This window comes from Pipra filicauda, unplaced genomic scaffold (assembly GCF_003945595.2).
Source record: "Pipra filicauda isolate LSUMZ 115617 unplaced genomic scaffold, ASM394559v2 scaffold71_size5581439_pilon, whole genome shotgun sequence".
In the NCBI taxonomy this organism is placed as follows: Eukaryota; Metazoa; Chordata; class Aves; order Passeriformes; family Pipridae; genus Pipra; species Pipra filicauda.
In genome coordinates, this window is record NW_024104887.1 from 4541908 (window position 1) to 4562339 (window position 20432).

General features: G+C 48.0%; 1 protein-coding gene across 1 annotated transcript in view; it reads left to right on the top strand.

The window, feature by feature from the left end:
* LRRC75A (leucine rich repeat containing 75A) overlaps window positions 1–19973 on the top strand; it is a 69612-nt gene extending 49639 nt beyond the window's left edge. The window contains exon 4 of the mRNA XM_027725991.2: window positions 17746–19973. Within this exon, the coding sequence (XP_027581792.1) occupies window positions 17746–18331 (586 nt within the window). The 3' untranslated portion in view covers window positions 18332–19973. The remainder of the gene's footprint in view (window positions 1–17745) is intronic.
* Window positions 19974–20432: the final 459 nt, after the last annotated feature.

The following is a 20432-nucleotide window of genomic DNA, read 5'->3' on the forward strand; positions in this document are numbered from 1 at the left end:
AGAGAACGTTTGTGGATGGAAATCCTCCACTGCTGCTGGCAGCTTGTGGGCGAGCGATAGGAGAAGTTGTAGCTCCTGCAACAAACGGTCCCTTCAGAGCATCCGACACAAATCCGCTGTCGGTGGGAGGAGGCTGGAGCAGGAATTATGCAGTGTCTCCTCTTCATTAGAATCCCTCTGTGTGTCTGTGTGTGCACAGCAGGCTGCTGGTCACTGCTGCAGGAGAGCAGAGGATTTGTGATCCAAAGCCTTTGGGACGCGCGTGTGGGCGATCCCTGCTCTCTGTGTCCGTGGGACGTTGTTGTGCCCTGTGTTACATGACTGTCCCAGAGAGCAGAAGGGAGACAACAGCAAAGTGCTTTACAGGACATGGAGAAAATGCCACAAACCCCAGAATGAGTTATTGGCTGGTGCTGTGTTTTCAGGGGGTGTTCTAAATCGCTCTACCTTTTGCAGTGGAAAACAGGCAATTTCCAAACATTTCCAGCACAGCCTGAGCCTTCGTGCATGTGGAGAAAAGCAAAGTTCTGATTCTTGGTGGTTCTTTGGGCTGCCTGGGGTTGGGAACTGAGGCCTCAGCAGTGGGATGCTGGGCCATGGTTTACAGGTGGGTCCTGCATCCCACAGGAGGAGGTGGGTGAGGCACAAAGTGCTCCTGGCCGTGGTGGATCTTCTGACCTTTACTGGGTTGTATCACAACAACCAAGGTCTGCAGCCTTGTGGTCACTGAGTCCATGAATCCTTGTGCTGCCATCCTCCTCAGGAGCTAAGTACCTGCTTTGGTGGCTGCGATTTGGTGATGGCTCAGAAAGATGGTTCACCCCCAGGGCGGGACAGGCTGTGGCCCTCTGCACCCGGTGGCTGCCGGTGTTTGTCCTTGTCCTTGCCCAGGCGTGTTGTCACCAAGGTCCAGCCACCTGTGGCTGTGACACAGAGCTTGGGTTGTCTCTGACATGATGATTGCAGCGAGGATGCAGGAGGGAAGCAATTCACTCCCAGGGTGGGCACTAAATACCAACTGCTGCCTGCCTGTTCCTGGAGGCTGTTATTAAGAGCTGTGCTGGGGTGAAGCAGAGCCTTCCCCTCTGTGTACCCTGCAGCATAGAAACATTGTGGTTATTCACTATGTTATTTCTGTGAATTGCCCTAAGAGCACAGGAGAGGCCACCTCCAAGCACGTCCTACCCTGCTCTTGTGGCTGAGGTTTGGAAATTAGAATTTATTCTCGGCGTATTGTTGTGGTTCAGCGCTCAAATCCCAGCCTGGCCGAGGCAGACCAGGTTTTCCTCTGGAAATGTTGAATGGCCACCAAAAGTGTCTTGCAAGGTGTCTGATGTCTGGTTGTCCCTTGTCACCAGAGCCATGCAGGAGGGAGTCCCAGGGCAGCAGGTCCTGCAGAGCCATTTGATGCAAAGGGGTGTCCCTGCCTGAGCAGGGCTAACTGGGAATGGGGAGGGTTAACCACGGGCACTGAGTAATCCTCCACTAATAGATGATGACTTCATGTGATGGGAAGACCTGGAGTGACCCAGAAGTCAGAAGGGAGCTAAGATTTTGGGAGAGAGAGTGGAAAACAAGGGGAGGATGAGCAGGACAAAAGCAACCTCCCCCTTGGCTGCTGTCAGAGACGTTCTGAGTGATTTTGCAGCTTGAGGCCGTGTCCTGTGTGCCCCAGCATGGCTGTGGTCAGGGTTGCCACTGGCATCAGCTGGCTCGTGGTGCACCCTGCCTATCTCTTGTGTTTGCATGGCCTCTTCTGAGGCATCAAACTCAGACTTATAAAGCACTTTGTTCAGCCTTATTCCTGAGTTATTAATGCCAGCAATAGCAGGGTGGGGTGTGGTGTTCCCTCTGTATCAGAGGGTGCTCGGCCCCCATGGAGCAAATCCCAGTTGTGCCCACGGGCGGCACTGGCATCACGCAGGGCTGAGGATGCCTGGCACCTACAGCAGCTCCTTTGGGAGATACCTTTGGTTTGGTCTGGTTCACGCTGAGCCAGCATGCATAAACCTGGAATATTTTCTCTCCTTTGGCAGAAATGTTTGGAAACTTGTGGTCCTGAAGAGCGGTGGGGGCTGGTTCCAGCAGCGCTGTGGGATCCAGCTCTTTGCCAAGCAAACAAGCAGGTTTGCTGGGGTTCAAGGCATGCACCATGGCCAAACAAAAAAGGAAAAAAAGAAACCTTTAGAGGTACCAGCAAGGAGTTGGGAGAAATATTTGGATGTGGATAATTCTACAGTTCATACCCGAGGAGTGCACTTTTTCTGTCCTTCTCACCTCAGTCTCCTCCATGGCCATGGGGCATTTCCTACATCTGCCAGTCTGGGACTCTTTGGACTTTTTATAGTGACTCAAGATGTGACTTTCTATTTCTTTTATAGCTGGGATTGGAACAACCATGATTTGACCTGTCACTTGTTCAGTTCTCAGTGCTCCCCCACATGATGCTGCTTCTGGGCTCCTGCCTCTTGAATTTATTCCCTTTGGCACATGCATGGCTGGAAGCACAGTGCCTTCTGTAGTTTTGCTCTCTGATGGTCTGTGTGACTTCAGAACTGCCTGGTCAGGAGCTCCTTTGTTTGTGGAAAGTCCATTTTCCAAGATAGCTGAACTGGAGCAACCTTTTGGGGGCTGGTCCTTTGCACGCACCAAAGTACCTGGCCAGGATTTTTTGCTCCATGCTGGCACCCCAACAGAAAGGTTTGAATGAGTGTGGTGGGGAGGTTAAGCCTGGGGCTAAATATGCCTAAATTGCTTCACAAAAATGAGGGACATGCTGGTGAGCTGCTGTGTCTGTGCCCTGGCCCTGCGTGGTGCTGGGCAGCTGCCCCGTCCACACTGGCTCCAGCCTGGCTGCTGGAGCCAGTTTATCCCTGGGAAATCCCAACCCTTTGAAGCTACCCTGCCAAGATGCAGCTCTCTGCAGCCAGGCAGGCATCACAGCACTCACTCACTCCTTGCTGTGTAGAAAATCTGGTGAATCTCTTCTCAAAAAATGCTGCTTAACATGAAAACGTCCCATCCGGCGTGTCCAACGTTTTGTGACTGTGCAAAAAACGTTTTGTCCTCGTCACACAAATGGTGTGTGACGTTGGAGGGGAGAGGATGATCAGGCCAGCAATCATCCACCACAGGTCAACAGCACAGGCTAAGCCACGTGGGAGGAAGGGAAGGATTTCATCCATTTGGAGATGGATGTCTCCTGATGAGACAGGAATTGGAAAAAAAAAAAAAAAGCTATGTCATTTTAAAGTCAATAATGTACAGCACTAAGAGGCTTTTGCATTAAATAATGCTCTTTTAAGGCTAGTGGGGTATAAATACCAGGGTGTCAGGTTGTTCCTGGTGTGCACTTTATCCCTGAATCAGTGTGTGTGCATCAGACGGGGCGGGATGGACCCGGCGGTGCAGGGAGGATGCCCTGAGCTGCTCCTGGCTTTGCCCTGAGCTGCTCCTGGCTTTGCCCAGCTGAGCAGCCCGAGTGTGCCATTGTTACAGCAAAGCTTCCACAGCAGCAAGTAGCAGGCTGGAAACAAACAGAAGGAATTCCTTTTTCACTCAGCTCTCCTTGTTGAATGATGTTAAAGGGCCCAAAAGCACAGAGAATTCAGGACAGAATATTAAGCACTCTAGTTCAGACTCAAGAAGGCTCCGAACCTGGGAAGCTCGGAGGGTTTGCCAGGGAGGAGTAACTGAATAAAGCTCTGGATCCTTTACCCAAATATTGACTAACATCCAGACATTAACTGACATCCAGACACAGGATCTGGACTTGTTAGCCCTTGCTGTGACTGAGGATGGTTATTCCTTTGCATTGATGTTTATCACTATCCCAGCATTAGTGCAGTGAGGAGGTGAGATTTTTCCAGAGTCTGCAGGGTCCTGCCATTCCCTAAGAACTACAGAGGCTCCCTCCAGCCTGTAATTCACTTGATGCATCCTGCCCTTCTGCCTTGAGTTTTCTGCCTACTTCTGACTCCATCAGGGTGACCTGTCTCTGCTTGCCTGAGGGCTTTGGGGAGCCCTGAGCAGTTAAAGGGCATCCTCAGAGGAAATCCGTACTGAGAGTGACCTGAGACAGGATCCAGCCTTGGAGAAAAAGCCATTTAGATGTTCTGCAGAGGGCAGAAGTGCTCTGATGTCAACTGAGCCAGGGGTGTCCCCTGCCAGGGTCCCTTGACATGTCAACACACATCAATCTGCCCTGGCTGGCAGGGTGGTCTGTCTTTCCCGAGAGGCTTGGAAGGAAATGCAACATTTCTTGCTGAATTTAAAGAGTCAGAGTCACTGGAATGACCTTTGGCACGATGAAAACGGGACTAAGCAGCGAACAAAGAAAGTGCCTGTTGTGGAGGGAAAGGTGAAATGCTGCAAATCCAGGGGAGCAAATATTTGTGAGGGCTGTGGCTAAGAAATAATTCTGCAACATGCTGTTTGTGGCAATTGAAGAAGCTGCCACCCTACAATCATAGAATCATTAAGGTTGGAAGAGCCTCCTAAAGCCGAGTCCAACCCTTGGTGTAACTGCCAGGTCCACCACTAAACCATGTCCCCAAGGGCCACATCTACATGTCTTTTAAATACTTCCAGGGATATCTTTAAATAACTCCAGGGAATTTGCTTATTGCTGATATTGAGGGGAAATTTGATTTCTCCTGCGCCTGTCAGAGCGAGAGCTGTGGGATCTGCTCCACTGTTTCCTGGGAAGCCTGGGCATTTTGCACACCCCAAAGCACACCAAGCAGAGAGGGTAAGCAGGTGGTGAAATCACTCATTTTGTTCTTCACTGCTGCTGAGAGTCATTTGGGCATGAGATTGGCAAGTTTGGGATGGAAATTTTTGCAGAATATTGCAGCAGCATCTGGGAGGTGGGACTGTTGGCTGGGCAGGATCATCCTCTGTGCAGCTGAAGGGGAATTGCTGGTGAGCTAGGATGGATGGGATCATACAGCTGAGTTCTGCTGGGGGAGAAGTTATTCCTGGGGATTCCTGACAGCTCCCTGATCATGGAGAGGCTGCAGCTGCTTCTCATGTGCCAGCCCAGCCCCATCACACCTTGCTCAGTCAGGAGTTGGTGTTAGCAAAGACCTACTTTTTAAGCTGCTGGAGCTAAACTGTAAATAATGCATGGATTTTGAAATGCCACCCGGGTAGGTGCTACAGGGCAAGCTGTCACCTTGGAAGAGGCTTAAGGTTTTCCACTGACTCAGTCTGTAAAATGAGCCCTTACCCTGTTTGTTGCCCTCCACAAGCTGTCTGTGTTGCTCCAGAACTTAAAGCAATTAACCCAAACTGTGCAGTACCATTTCTCGCCCCACAAAGATGAATATCCACCCCGACAAACACTTGAATTGCCTTTGCTGTTCCATGAACTGACAGCCAGAAGTACTAGAAAATAATTTAAAGTAGAAAAATCCTGAGTCTGGGATGAGATGATTTACAGCAGCAGGACAGCCCTTCCCACTGACTCGCTTCTCTGAGCTTGCTCACATTCTTGCTGAAGCCTTAAAAGCTTCAGGTGATCACAGGCACCACCTGTGATTTAAAACCTCGATTTCAAGCCACCCTCCTCTCCCCTCCTGCAACTGAACTAAGGAATAACCTGGTAGTTTTCCTCCCCTCAGAGGGAACATCCATCCTGCTGGCATCGCTCCCCTTCCACCTCCTTGCACTTAGGTGCTTGTGCTCCCTTAAGTATGTTTTTAAGTCCTGTGCCTGATTAAAAAAGGCCTTTGACTGTGAAAAGTGTGGGGGTTGTAATTTTTTTTATTTTTTTTTTAATAATTACTCCTCTGCTTCTGGGCAGAGTGGAAATTAGATTTTCTATTGACACATGGCAGGGATTATTTAAACCAATCCTCACAACTTGGGCTGCGGAGCGGGGAATCGAGTAGTAGAAATTGTTATTAAACGAGGGAATCAGCTGGTGAGATAATTAATCTCCACACTCGCTTCTTCCCTGCATTGGTAGTCCTCCAAACACGCCGTGGTTATTTGTCTTGTCTAAAACAGCCGCTGCCTGGCTCCTTTTTTAGGTGGTGAGGGGCAATTTGGTCCCTTGCCTGGAGCCTGGATGCTGCTCCTGCCCTGGGCTCCTGCCACCGTGGAGGAAAGGCATTGCTCCCCAGCAGTGGTGCCCATCTAATTACCAGCCAGCCCAGCGTGCCTGTCACCCCTGGCTGTATTTCCCAATTAAGAGAATCAGGCTTTATGATGAAGCTTCGATAGAAGCTCTTTAAATATTTTTTTTCCCAAGCCCTTTCACACGGTGCATCGTTAGCGATGGTGAACGAAGGTGTTCAGTGAGCTCATCCATCACTTGGACTCGGGGCTCCAACTCGCTGTCGGGGTGAGTTTCCACCTCCCACGCCTGCTGCTGCTCTCTTTGAGTGAAAGCAATGCTGGTAAAATAATTCTGCAAATGGGGATGGTGAAGGGAGCACTGGAGGCGCTGCTGCTCCTTGTGCTCCGGGAAGGAGAAGGGTTGGATTGAGGTTTTCAGCCAGCAGGGATGGAGCTTTCCTGGCATGGGCTCCTGCCTCTCCAGCCCAGCCCTGACTGCTCATATCCAGGCATTTCTATCTGTCCCCTGGAAGCCAGGCCCTGAGGTCTCCCCTCACCCCATGGGTGACCCAGACACAGACTTGGCTCATCCCCTTCCAGTCTGACACTTCAGCATTGGACGTGGGGTCCTCCCTTGGCTCACGGGTGATGTGGTGGAGAAAAAACACCCCTTTGGCCACTGGCTGAGCATCCCACCAGCACTCAGGGAAGCACAGAAGGATCCTTTGCATCTCAAAAGGGGCTGGTTGGCACCTCCAAGAAAAAAAGAGACCAAACTGCAGAGTGCAGACCCTGCCCACGTTCAGTTCCCAGCTTTGGCTGTCACAGGTCTTGCCAACTCATGGCAGCCTGTGTTTTGACACGTCCCAGTCCCTGAGAAATGGGGTATTCAGCCCCAAGACTGATTTCTTTTGTCTAGCACTGTGTAGCCCAGGGTGGCAATATGCTCTCCCAGGTGTTTCACTCTCCCCCTGTCCTGGGTTGGTTTTTTGGGGGAGAAGAAGCCACCCTTGTGTGCTGCTCTCCCTGCGTGCTCAGTCTCTTGTGAAGGTCACTTCTCACCGTGCTGCTGGGGGTGAGGATTATTCCTCAACAGCATCTTGGCTGGGAGAAATGCCCATCTGGAGTTGAGTCCTCTCCTGCATTCCCTGGTTTAATCAGCTCTGGGTCATGCTGGTCACTGAGTGCTCAGTTGGGGCTCATTATTCCAAAGATGATGAGTTGGAGACTTGGGGAAGGGGGGGTAAAGTACGTGTGTGTTTACATAATACGGATAAATTACTTACCTTGGGAAGATTTGTTGTTGGGCTGATCTTTCCAGCATCATTCCCCTTGAACAGCCAGCTTGGAGCACAGTGACCTGACAAAACCTCATCACTGATGGGTGCAGAAAACAGAGAAAAGGGCAAAATGTTTGCATTTGGAAAGCTGAGGGAGAGAAGTGGTTGGGTTGTAGTCTGATACAGCTGATAACAGGGCCCATGTTGTAGCAGAAAAGCTAAACAGCCAGTCAGGGAACACTCAGGGAAGGTTTCTGTGGTTTTCCTGCTTGTCCGGCGGAATTTGCCGTGCCGTGGGGACCGGGGGAGCTGGGCAGTGCTGGTGTTTTGCTGCAAAGGGCAGCGTATCACATTCCTTCTCTGTTCTGCCCACTGAAAAGGCGTCTTGGCAGCCAGCTCCACCTCTTAGCTCTGTTTTCATCTTTAGGGGGAAGCTGAACGTTGAAATCTCCAGCATCAGCGAGGAAATAACCTGCCAAAAGCAATGAAGTGCTGGGGGAAGAGGAGGTTTTCTTTGGGCAGTTAAAGCTGTTCCCTGTTGCCTGTTTTCCTTTGTTTGGCTTTGCAGCCCCAGAAATGGCCATGGCTGCTTTCTGCTGATCCTGCGCTCAGGGAAGGGGCTGCTAAAATGAAATAACTTTGGGAGGTGGAGCAAAACTGCACAAGGAACTGTGCCCAGTGGGAAAAGGAACCCTCGGGATGCCAATAAGTCAGGTTCTACCCCTGCTGCAGTGGGCAACTTTTTGCTGTACTTACAGAGGAGGAGCACTATTAAATCTTCTCATTGGAACAGAATATGAAAAACCTACAAAAAATATCCCTTTTTTCTTTTGAAGACACGAGCAGGGAACTAGCAGTGGGTCAGGTTGTATCCTGTTATTCCTCATTTGATGAAAGCTGAGGTTACAATGGTCGCTCTGTTCTGCTGGGTTGAGTGGGACCCATTATTTGCTGTGCACATTAATGTAAAGCAGATGCATCCCTGGTGCAGGGAGGGCTCGAGGAAGGAGCCACACGCTGGTCAGGTCTCATTAGCTTAACCCAGGGATCTCCTCCCTCTGTGAGTATCCTGTGCCCCTGAGGGGAAGCAGGACAGCGACAGGACAAGGGCTTTCTTGGCCGATGTAACATCTGTTCATTGAAAATAATGCAAAACAGGACTTTTTTGGCTCGATAGATGTGCAAATTATGATCAAAACTGATAGCAAGGCCAAACATTAGATGAAAGGTTCTTGGCTGCCTCAATTTGCCTGTCTCCTCTTCATTTGGCAACTGGTTACTCCTGCAAGTGAGACCTTCTCGACATGTAGCTCCCCCAGCACAAGTTCCTGGGTGTCCTGTGCTCTGTCACTGAGAGCTGGGGGGAGGTCCTGACCCCCCAGATGTGGTTGGAGGACACCAACCCCATAGCTAGGGACAACTGCAGGTCTGTCCATCCTCCACCCTGGATGGGGAAGTGATACATGTCCCCCCCAAAAAACCAGCTGTCTGAAATGTGTCCGGGGTCAGGCTGGAGCAGGAGGTGGTGGCTTCCCTTTGTTCCACCTCTGTGTGTGTGTCAGGACCCATGTCGAGCTTCAGACCCTCACTTTGGACACCAGAGGTGATGGGATGGCAGTGGGAAAGGCAGGGGTTTGGCATGGAAGGAAGATAAGCCAAGGATCAAGAGGGGAAAGGGAAAAAGAGGGAGGTGATACCAGCTCCTGGCTCTGGAGAAAACCTCTTCCCAAACAGTGTGAGGGACAAACAGGGACCCTGGGAGCCAGGCTGGCGGCTGCCTCTCGTGCTCTGGCTCTCATCAGAGCAGCACAGGCAATAGGGGACCTCAGCCTGCCTAAACTCTTCCAAATGTGATCTGTGCTCCAATAAAATAAACAGTTTAGGGAAAGCGAAGCCCCAGGCACACACTTTGGCAGCTGATCACTCCCTAATTGCAGGAAGAGAGTTGGGAGACGGGTTTTTTTTTTTATTTCTTTGGGCTGGTTTCTGATGAGAAAACTGGGCTGGAGGATCAGAGTTGAAGCTTCTCTCCCCTCATCTCCCCACCCCCAAAAATCCTGTTTTCGTCCCCTTTGAATTAATGGAATTCAACTTATTTCAAGGAACAGGAAATACAAACAGCCCCTACAAAGCGTGAACCTCAAACCTTCAGCGAGAGCCTGTTCAGTTGGGTATGTGGAGTTCTCTGCAAACTTTTCCTGGGCTTTTTTTTTTTTTTGTTGTTGTTGTTTGATGGCACCAGGGGCAGGTTTGAGGGCTGGGAGAAGATTTTGGTGGGCAGAAGTAAACTGGAGCCTGACTGTGTGTGTTTCCACCACCCAAAAGCTCCCGGGGCTCCAGAGCAGGATGGACATAATTAACAACAGCCCCTTTCATCTGCAAATAGACTCAGCATGTCAAAACTAATTTTTCTCTAAAATCTGTGGTCAGGGGGACAGAGCAGGAGCAGCCACATGCCCCAACCCCACACTGGGGTCACATCCAGCCTGTTTCAGGGTCATTCCTTGCAAAAATAGGACAAAGCAGTAAAAAAGCCAAGGGAGAGGTGAAATTAAGGATTTCAGGGAACCATCCATCCTGCTTTTGCAGAAGGGGCTGGAGCCCCAGCCGGCACTGCCTTGTCATTCTCAATCCATCCCTGTGGATCTCCCATCCCTCACCATCTCAGCCCCTTCCTCTCCCTCCCTCCCACCCTTTTCTTTTTCCTCCTCTTCCTTTCAACTCACTGGTTGTTTTAAATGTACTGGCAGCAAATTGTAATGTTTTTATGAGCAATTTACTGGTGATTTCTCTTCCTGTGGCCCCTTTCCTTTGGCCACTGAGGATTGCAAATCGATTCAAAGGTCCTTTTCCCAAGCAACCCAGAGCACATCAGCTTCCTATCTCCCTAGTGGGGCATTGCTCATGTAAATCCACAGTGACTTGGGTATTTTTGTAGCTACTCAATCGTAAAAGTCCCTTTCCAAGAGTCCTTTCAGCTTTTCTTTTATTTTCTCCTGTGTTAGAATTTAAACAAAATGTTGTTTGTTTTATTGCAAACTATCGTTTATTATAATGCAGCCTTGAATAAATTCTTATTTTGGGCCAATTCTCTTCCAGGGGGTCATTTACAGAAGCAACAAGCCCAACATGTTTTCCTTTGAATTCTTGATTGTTTTTCTGTTGGCACTTGTGCAAATTGCCTTTTCTGCAAATGCAGGTTATTAATGGGGCGTCAGCTGCAGTTTCTTATTACGCTGGAGTAGAATTTGTTGAAAATACTCCAGCACAGTTTCTCTTTAGGGAAACGCAGGCTTGAGAGCAAAATTTGTCATACAAGGGGTGATACAAATACATTTTATTTTGAGGAGGATGAGGATAGAAAAATGGAGTACTCCAGCAGCAGTATATTTACATTTCTTTTTTGCAATAAGTTAAATAGAGTTATAATTATAGCAAAGCACTCTGATGGATCCCAAGTGCTTATTTTTAGAATTTTGTTTAGCAGGAAATTAAAAACAAGTTGGGGGGGGGGGGGGGGAAATCCCCATTCCTGTAACAAAGAAATGGTGGTTCTCAAACAGAGCAGGAGACTGTCACTTCACTCCGTGTCTGGATCCAGGCTCCTCTGGACCATGACAAGGAGCTGGATGTGCCTCATGCAAATGAGAGTTCTGCTGCTTAATTGTCCCTGCTGGAGATATTTATCAAGTTGCTTCTCCTGATAGCAGTGCTTCATTTTCCAAGAAGCTTGTTGCTTTTAAAAGTTTAATTAGGTCCTTTTACTAAATACCACAGAGGTTGTGACGCAGCAGCTGAGACGGGTGAGAGCTGCAGGGGAGGGTGGGCTGATGGTGGGGCTTGACTGGGGGGGCATTTCCAAGGAATTATTGAATCATTGAAGTTGGAAAAGACCTCTAAGATCAGCGAGTCCAACCATTAACCCAGCACTGCCAAGCCCACCCCTAAACCACTCTCTGTGGGGTGACACTGTTGGGTGACACTGCTCTGTGAGGTGACACTGCTCTCTTGGGTGACACTGTTGGGTGACACTGCTTCATGAGGTGACACTGCTCTCTGGTGGTTGGCTCTTCATCAGATGGGTCGAGGTGAAGGAGTTGAGGCTGGTGGAAAAGGTCAACACTCATTCAGGGCTAAAAATCACTTCTTCTTGATATTTGTGTCATGAGCTTTTAGAATTTTATGTGGAGGCATCACCCCATGAAGTAATGGGGGTTGGAACAAGATGATCTTTAAGGTCCCTTTTAACCCAAACTGTTTGGTGATCCTATGAATTTAGTAAAGGAGTATAAATCACAGCTGCTTGACTTTTATCATTATGATGGGAAGGATTTATTGATCAAGATCCTTCTGATACCATCAATCCTTCCCCTGCCACACCATGGCCAAAGCCACGAGCCCCGTGTCAGTTCTCCTGGTGCACAGGATGCTCTTGGATGCCCAGAATTTACCCTTCCCATCAAATACCCCGTGCACTTATTGAGCTTTAGGCCTGGAGTAGAGGTGGAACAGGCCTTGGTGTGGAGCCAAAGAAAATGCAGTGGGATTTGGGAAGGGAAGCCATGTCAACATAGAGTTATTCCTGGAGGAGCCTGTGCACTTGGACACGCAGAGGAGGTCACTGGGAGCATCATTCCCGGCGTGCCACGCTGGGGATCCTGCTGCAAGAGGAAAATTTAGGGGAAATTTTAGCATTCCCTCCAGGTTTGCTCTTCAGCTGCTTAAAAAAAAAAAATAAATACTGTGCTGGGTTGTCCAAGAAACAGCCCAGTGTTTGGTTTCTCCTTGGCAATGGGAGATCCTGTTTAGGGATGTGATTCCCACAGAGCATTTCCCTGCAGGCACAATTATTTTGTAAATGGCCATAATAAAGTTAATTTTCACGTCAAACATCAGGGACAAAATGATGAGGAAACAGCCCCCCGAGATGAGCTCCAGGTTGACCAACCTGCCCTTCCTACCCCCCAAATCCGATGGCACTCACTGGAGAATTGGGCTGGGATTTTGGGAGGAGGGGAAGGATGTTAACAAAGGGGGTGTCTAGACTTAATGACATGAAAACTGCAAACCTTAGCAAAACTGGAAAGGCTCTTGGAACAAGAAGAGACCAAAATAACTAATCCCCCCTGGTACCTTCCCTCTTAACAGTAAAGACTTTGGAATTTTGAATGTATTTATTGGTAAGCTCTAAAGGGGCTTTAAAGTTACATATTTTTATATTTATATATTTTAAAAATCCTCTTTACCCTGAATCTCTCTAAGGAGAGGAGTGAAATCTTTCCAAGCTGTTCATTTCTAAAGGCAGTGAGGAACAGAGACTTTAAACTGTGCTGTTAATAAACCTCTAAACCTTTCTGTGGTGGTAAACAAGGATCTGAACGAGCTACTGAGTAACCACAGCCACACACAGACCCTGGAGTGTGTGTAAAACTGAAGGAGTGAAGTAAAAGCTGAGGATGAGCTGTGGTGGGGCCATTGTAGAATCTCCTGTCTCTGAATTTTGGAGAATTTGGCAGCTCCAGTTCTGACCTGGGCTCTATCTGCATTATTCTGGGATCTGTCCCATCACATCTGTCACGTTTCGATGATGAGTGTTGGGTTTTTGTAAAACAAAAGAAAGGAAAAGGAGAGGAAATTATTCAACCAGGCAGCATCACAAACCTGCTAAAAGAGTTTTTTTAACTGAACTGGGGAAGCACAGCCCTGGCCTTGCTGCTGGCATAAGTAGAAGTGTTTTTGCTCTGGGTCTGTGGTGCCTCTCCGTAGTTTAAATAAGGACCAGCTACAAAAGACACACCCAGGCACATACAGGTGTATTTTCACGTGCCCCCAGGTCCTGACACAGCCTTTGGACCGGCATTCCAAGCCCCCTGGCCCTTGCTGTCCCACCACAGGCTGCTCACACAGCAAAGCAAAAGGGCCCCATTGGGGTGAATTGCAGAATTTCTGCAATTACTTCCCAGAACACAGACCCAGCTAATTTTTTATTTTAATTTTTTTAAATCTTAACATGACTTTTGATATTCTCAGCCACAGCAGTGCCCTGTCTGCTTCAGACCTCCCACAAAGCCCTTGATCCCAGTGATATCCCGTGGCTGGAATGGCAAGATTAATTTGAGCTCTGTGTACTCACTCCTTCCCTTTTATCCACTGGGAGTTTAGTCTTTCAGCATCAGTGGGTGTCCTCAGGTCCTGCACTAACAGAGATGAAAAAAGAGCAGTTCATTCTCATCTTCTCTGTTTTAGTCATTATTATATAAATATTATATATATGTTATAGAATATAGGATATTCAACATATAATACATTATTATATACACCTTAGCCAGATTCCTCATTTAAGCTAAATAATTATGTTTTCTGTCTCTGTTCCTCGTCTGAGACTGGGGGGAGCTCAACCATTTAGTGAACATTATTTACTAACAGAGGACCTGCATTTGCAGCATTTGTTTGTATTCCTTCCCTCCATTTCCCAAATATCTATTCCAGTGTTTGACTGCCATCATTTGGAGCAGAGACTTTGAAAAAGCACTTATCTTTGATACCACCAGCATTTCAGGACAAGTCTTTCATCTCAGTATTTTACCTTTTTTTTTTTTTTTTTCTGGTGACTCATTATGTTCAATAATGTTTTGCTGGTATTTTCGTAAGTAGTTTTCTCACCAGGTATCATATGAATTTCTTACTGTAATTCTTCACTCTATGAGGCTGCCTCTTCATTTTTCTTGAGCTATTCCTTTGCCCTGCAAGGAAGAGGCTCAACAGCCCAATTATCCTCCAGTACATGACACATTGGTGTCTCATGTCACGATTCGTGCAGTGCTTGAAAGAAATGTCATGAATTTTAAACCAAGAGGAAATCCCTTTCTTTTCATTCTGTTTGATCTAAACATCAATATTCCTGTTTATGGGATTTTTTTTTTTCTGATCTGATTCCACACTGCATGTAAAATAGCTTTTAGTTCAGCGTGAGTGTGTATAAAGCAGCATCCTGCCAGTGTGTTATCAGGAGCTTAGTGCAGGGCTTTATTCCCAATCCTCTCATTACATTGGTCAAAACCTCAGCTGGGGGGAAAAAAAAAAAAAAAATCAGTGTTTTTCCCTATGGAATAGCCTCATAAAACATCAGGATGAAACCAAGTGGGTGTAACTGATCCCCCACTAAAGCTCGTAGGGATTTGTAAGATCTTCCTCCAGAGATTTGGGGCCATTCTGTGGCCAACTTTATGGCAGGGCTACAAGTTGTTACAGCTGTTTGTTAACATAATATCCCCCTCATTTCCATGGGATGGCTCAGAATATCCACAGAACTGTTTGTATTGAGTCATGTTTGGGGTTGGTTGGTTGGTTGGTTTGTTTCCCGAGGGACAGAAGGAACGTGGGCTGATGCAGGAGAGCAAACCATCCCCCCAGGACAAGCCCAGGGCTGCTCTGACCTGGGGATTCAGGAGATTTCCTTTGATACATCAGCAGGGGGAAAAGCCCTAGGGAGAAATCCTCTTTTGCTGGCTGGCAGAAATCATACACATACTCCAAGGGAAAAAAAAAATAATTGTGGAGCAGCATTGAAAGCAGCTCAAAACACACACACGAAAAAGAACTGCCCCAAAATTATCCCCATTCTCTTTTCATTATCTCCTTGGCTTTGCTAATTTAAAGCCACACCAGAAGTCCCACAAGATGATGGCAGACAGGCAGCATCACTCCAAGCAGGGGATATCCATGCTGGATAAAACAAGGATCAACCCCTATTTTTTTAGCCATGCTATTAAATGGTTATCAGTTACACAGAGGGGTACTTTGTGCTTTATTTATATTTATATATAGTGAGATACCTCTATAAACAGCTTTGGTGCTCGAAGACTGCAGGACAAGAGTAATCTGGGTTTTTTGGGTGGGAAGAGCTTGTTACTGAGGCATCACCTTGGTTCCAGATGGGGCTGCTTCCAAAAAATTATGTGGCTGTACATATCACAGAGAAGTAGCTGCCAACACATGAACACCAAATTATTCTTTTTATAATAATAAATATACTCTTTCATTGATTTCTCTCCCAGTATTGGCCAAAAATTACCAGTACAGAGAAGCACCTCACATTAACAGCTGTTTTCTGCCCACATTCAGGCTAAACGAGACCTTGTAAAGGGCTAAGTATAGACTTTGTTGAATGACTCTGGGGGTGTGTTTGAGGTTTCAGCCAACCCAGCAAACCACAAACTGCCACTAACAGAAGTGCCACCACAGCAGAGAAATGTGTCCCCAAGGCACAGGAGAGTTTAGTGAGAGCCCACATGTGTGGACATTATTGACCTGCCCACTGGAGCGTGGCCCCAGATCACTTAATAATAGCTTAGCACTGTAGGATCTGTCTTACCATAAGAAAAAAAACCAAAATAACAACAAAAAACCCCCCACAAACTAAACACCAAACCTCTTAAACAAGGAAAACCATTAAAACATCAGTTTTGTAACCTTTTTAAAAGCCTTCTCATTCTCCTTCTATTGAGGACTGATCCCCCACCTAAGTTACTCCTATCAGACCTTCAGGAGCTGTTTGCTCCTAGAAATTTTGAGCTATTTCGTAGTCTTAAAGCTTGTTTAACATAACTAACACTGTCCAAGTCAGGACCCAACTCTTTGGGTGAGCAATGCTTAGATTCAACCTGTCAATTTTGATTTAAAACCTGTGGCAGCTCAGGGTCCTGCCTTAGGCAAAGGGGATTTAGATCAGTTAGCTGACATAACTTTTCTCTCACCGATTTTAGGCTGGAAAGTTTTTTACCTGCGTCTGCATGAAAAAATAAAGGCTAAGTTAGAAGTTGCCCTGGCTTAGTCTGAGCAGCCTGGGCTGCCAGAGTGAGGTTTTGCCCCTTGCAAAGCCAGGCTTAGCCCTGATGGAGGGTTTGATGGGCAGTGCTGAGCTCCCACAGCCCAGGGACTGACAGATGCTGTCCCAGCCCTCGGCACAAGGGTGGACACAATGGACAGAACCTGCTGAGCTGCCCCACTCACTCACCTGGTGCTGTAACCCAACAATTTCTTTGTGCCAGGGCTGCTGTCAGGATGATGGATCAAAATTACCCACAGGTCTCCCAGGTACTTAGGAGGTTAGCAAGAAATCAGTCGCTCATTTTAATGGTTCAGAAATTGCCCAACTGCTGCACAAACCCACTTTTTTAAGGATGAGAAATTAATTCATGCAGTGGCCATTTGGGCTTGTGCCTTTCAAGCACTTTTTGGGAAGACTTGCTGTTTTCCTGGATCCCACAATGTCCCTTTGGCCTCTCCCTCCCACCTGGCTCCAGCCCACAGCAGTGACCCCCCAGCAGCACCGACCACAGCCAGGACAAGCTCCTCTCTTCAGACATAAAATCCATGAGTAACACACACACAGCAGATGAGCAGATTCTGGGGCATAAAGTAGGGGCTGGGGAGTGGGGAATTAATGTCCTTAAGTAGACTTTAGCAGTGCATAGCCTAGTTTAGGTGAAATTCAGGCATTTTGCTCACTGCATTACAGGCAGTCAGAGCAGGAAGGTTGCACTGGGTCATGTGAGCCTGTAAAGGGCTCAAAGACCTACAAAAAGAGTCTCAAAATTAGTTATTTCCTGTGGAGTATTCCCTGAAAACAAATAGTTCATGTGAAATGACTGTGATCCAAGGTGATCATCAAGGTGATCATCAAGGACTTTTGCACAGGAATTACATCCAGCTCCAATTTCAGTACCTGGTCTTGCCAAGGAGGCTCTGTGAAATCACCTCCCTTTCTGCCACAGCTAAAGTGCAAATTGGAACTGGGAAGAGAACCTGTTTTCCTAGTGTTTAGCCTCTAGATGGAAGTTGCCTTTAATCCCAGCACTTATCTACATCCATTTCTTCCTTGTAATAAGATCTTCAAAGGAGGGGTAAGAACAAATTACTGCTAAACAGACCACAAAGGGTAATCCGGCATCACCAGGGGAGCCCTAAAAGACATCTTTCACCTCTCCCAGCCTCCCCATCACAACCTGGTCAGGATTTGTGAGATGTTTCTGGTCTAAAAACAGCACCCAGGAGATTGTCTAAAAGGATAGCCTCTAAAAGGACAGCCTCCTTATTCCACGGGTTTGCAGTGGCTCTAAGAAAGAACTCTGCACTCTTTCTGAATTATGGGTTTTGAACATGGTCTCCTTGTTTCTGGCCATTTTCTATCAATAAACAGCCTTGAAATATCTCTCTGCCCCACAACTGCACAGACACACTCCTGGCCTCTACAGAATTGATTATCAGCCCCTGTTGAACATCCTACACAAATAACTCACGTTCTTGCTCTCTCCAGGGGCGGCCACGGAGCCCAAAGCGATGCCCCCACACAGAGACACCCCCTCACATTAACGTCCCTCTCCTTTCCTTCCTGCCCCAGCTTGAAAGCCGTCCTGATGGGGAAGCCCCAGGACAACACCGTGGACTTGTCGGGCATCCCGCTGACGCTGAAGGACTTGGAGCGGGTGACGTCCTACCTGCAGCACAGCTCGGAGCACATCGACACGGTGGAGCTGTGCTTCACGGAGCTCACGGATGACATGCTGCTGCAGCTGCTGCCGGCGCTCTGCGGGCTCCCCCACCTCACCACCCTCTCCCTCAACGGCAACCGGCTCACCAAGGCCATCCTGCGGGACCTCACCGAGACCCTCAAGGACCCCAAGAAGTTCCCCAGCGTCACCTGGATCGACCTCGGCAACAACGTGGACATCTTCTCCTTGCCACAGCCCTTCCTGGTGAGCCTGAAGAGGCGGTGCCCAAAGCAAGGCAATTTGCCGACCATCCTGGAGTTCGGGGAGGGTCAGGTGAGCGATTTGGAGGAGCAGGATGGCCTGGCTGAGAGCCAGGAGGACCTGCGAGCTGCACCAGGCAAGACTGACAGCACAGACTTGCAGCAGACGGACAGAACGGCCGAGGCCGGGGAGCTCCCAAACTCAGAACGAGGTGCTGGGACACCACAGACATGATGTCCAGCTCCGGGGCTCTTGGGTGAGTGTGTTGAGCAAGGATTGCTTAAATCCAAGACCTCGGTGTTGGGGGTCCTGGCAGAGGGTTGGATCACACGGTGGGATCCTTTGGGGGCCCGGACTGCTGCCTCCCCCCTGTACCATGAATGTCGATGATTTTCTTTTCAAAGAACAGGTAAAGGTGATCATGTTGAATATTTGTATTTTATAAAAGCTGCCCGGGTATTTTTGAGCATTAGTGATGTGCTGTGCTTTTGGTTCTCTCAAAAATGCATCTCCACAAGGGTCTTAGAAGAGCAGGAAAAAGGAGAGGGAAGGTGCCCAGACTGTGCAGGGAAGGGTTCCCTTTCCTTAGTGCTGGATCTGACCAGGCCCAGCTGCTCTCCCACACGTGATGGACAGACAGCAGTCACCCCAGAGGGGGCTGCCACTGAGATAAACCTTAACTCCTTTCCAGTCCTGACTTCAGGAGCTGGTATCTACTGAGATACAACAAAAGTCTGGTCACACACTAACCAGGGATGTTTTTCTTAATATTGTGAGCCAGCCTGGAGGGAGAGCTTTGCTTTCCTGGTGTGGAGCTAAATCCCAGCCCGCAGTGTGCCTGGACACCACCCTCACCCTCCAGCCTTACCGAAATCAGGCTGGCACTTGTGCCTGCCCAGTATTTATTCAGATGTAACAACCAGTTTCCCACCAGCTGTGCTGCTGTAATAACTCCAGAGCTTTTCATGCGGTTTCTGGAACTCGCACCAGCAATGCTGGGAGTATGTGATCCATTTTGGGGAGTGATGCACAAAACATGGAGTGCTCAGCTCAGGCTCATTACTGTTGCTGACAAGAGACCACAATACTGAAGGTTTTTAAAAGGAAAATCAATCCTGGGGTTCATCCCTCTGTCACTGCCACTGAGGGTTGGGTAGTCCCAGCCAGCTGGGATTTAAAGCTTCAGAAAGGCTTTGGGTCACTCAGCTGTGTCCTTTGCCCCCTGGACCAGAAGTGCTCTGTTTCTAAAACGTCCTTCTGTTTTTCTCTAAGAGACATGGGTTTGATTTTACTTTATTTTTGATGGAAAATGGATCACCCCAGAGCAGCAGCGCTGGAATGTGCACCTTGGCTTTTGAACCAGAATTTCATTTGATCCTAAACCTTGGGGGAGGGCAGGAAAGTGCGAAAAGCTTCCTCTCCCCTATGGACCAGACGTGACTCCCTTTGCTGAGAGGGAGCCCCTTTCTTTGTTCCAAGCCCTTCCCAGCTCACAGATCATTCTCCTGGCTCCCAACAGTGACTCTGGCTTTGCTTTTTCTGGGTGCAAACAGACTTTTGGTCGTGCCTTTGGCTCTGTCCATGTAACATCCCAGCACCTGGAAGCTTTTTCCAGAGGGGCTTCATGCTGCCAGTGGTTGTTCCTCCTCCGTTTGCAAGTAGGTAACTTAGAAGAAACTCTGTTACTTGTTTTAAGACATTTGGCAACATTCAGTATGATTTGCATGTATCCAAGCCTTTTTCCTTTTTTTTTTTTTTTTTTTTTTTTAATTCTAACTCTTTCCAACAGGCATGAAAAACCTTTGCAGTGAATAAACTGTTCTGTTTGAAATAAAGGAGCTATCCGTAATCAAAATAAATGACAATGTTTAATAAAGACCCAGCATTGATTTTTTTTTCCTCTGCCCAGCAAAAACGAGAGGAGAGCTAAGAGCTCTGGTCTGGGTTCCCCAGGGGACTTTAAAAAAAAAGGGTCACTGGAGCTGGGCTGGAGAAATAAATAGCCCAGTTTATGGGCTGGATTCTTCAGGGTGGGCACAAGGTGGACACAGGAGCATCATGAAAGAAAGAGTTAAATTTTAAATATCACCAGTGTGTAAAATAATATGGGAGAAAGGAGTGATGAGAATGGCATAGTGCTCCACAGGGTATTTATCTCCAAGTCTCAGTGCACTGAAGGAAAAGCCCTTCGCCCTGTGCAGACATTGCACCACTTGAGCTGCCTCTGCTCCACAGGTGCTGAGAGGCTGTGCCAGCACCTCTGTGCCCAGCGAGCATTCAGCCCCTCTGAGACAAGGAAAGAACTAGAAAGGGCCTTCCATCAATATATCTGTAT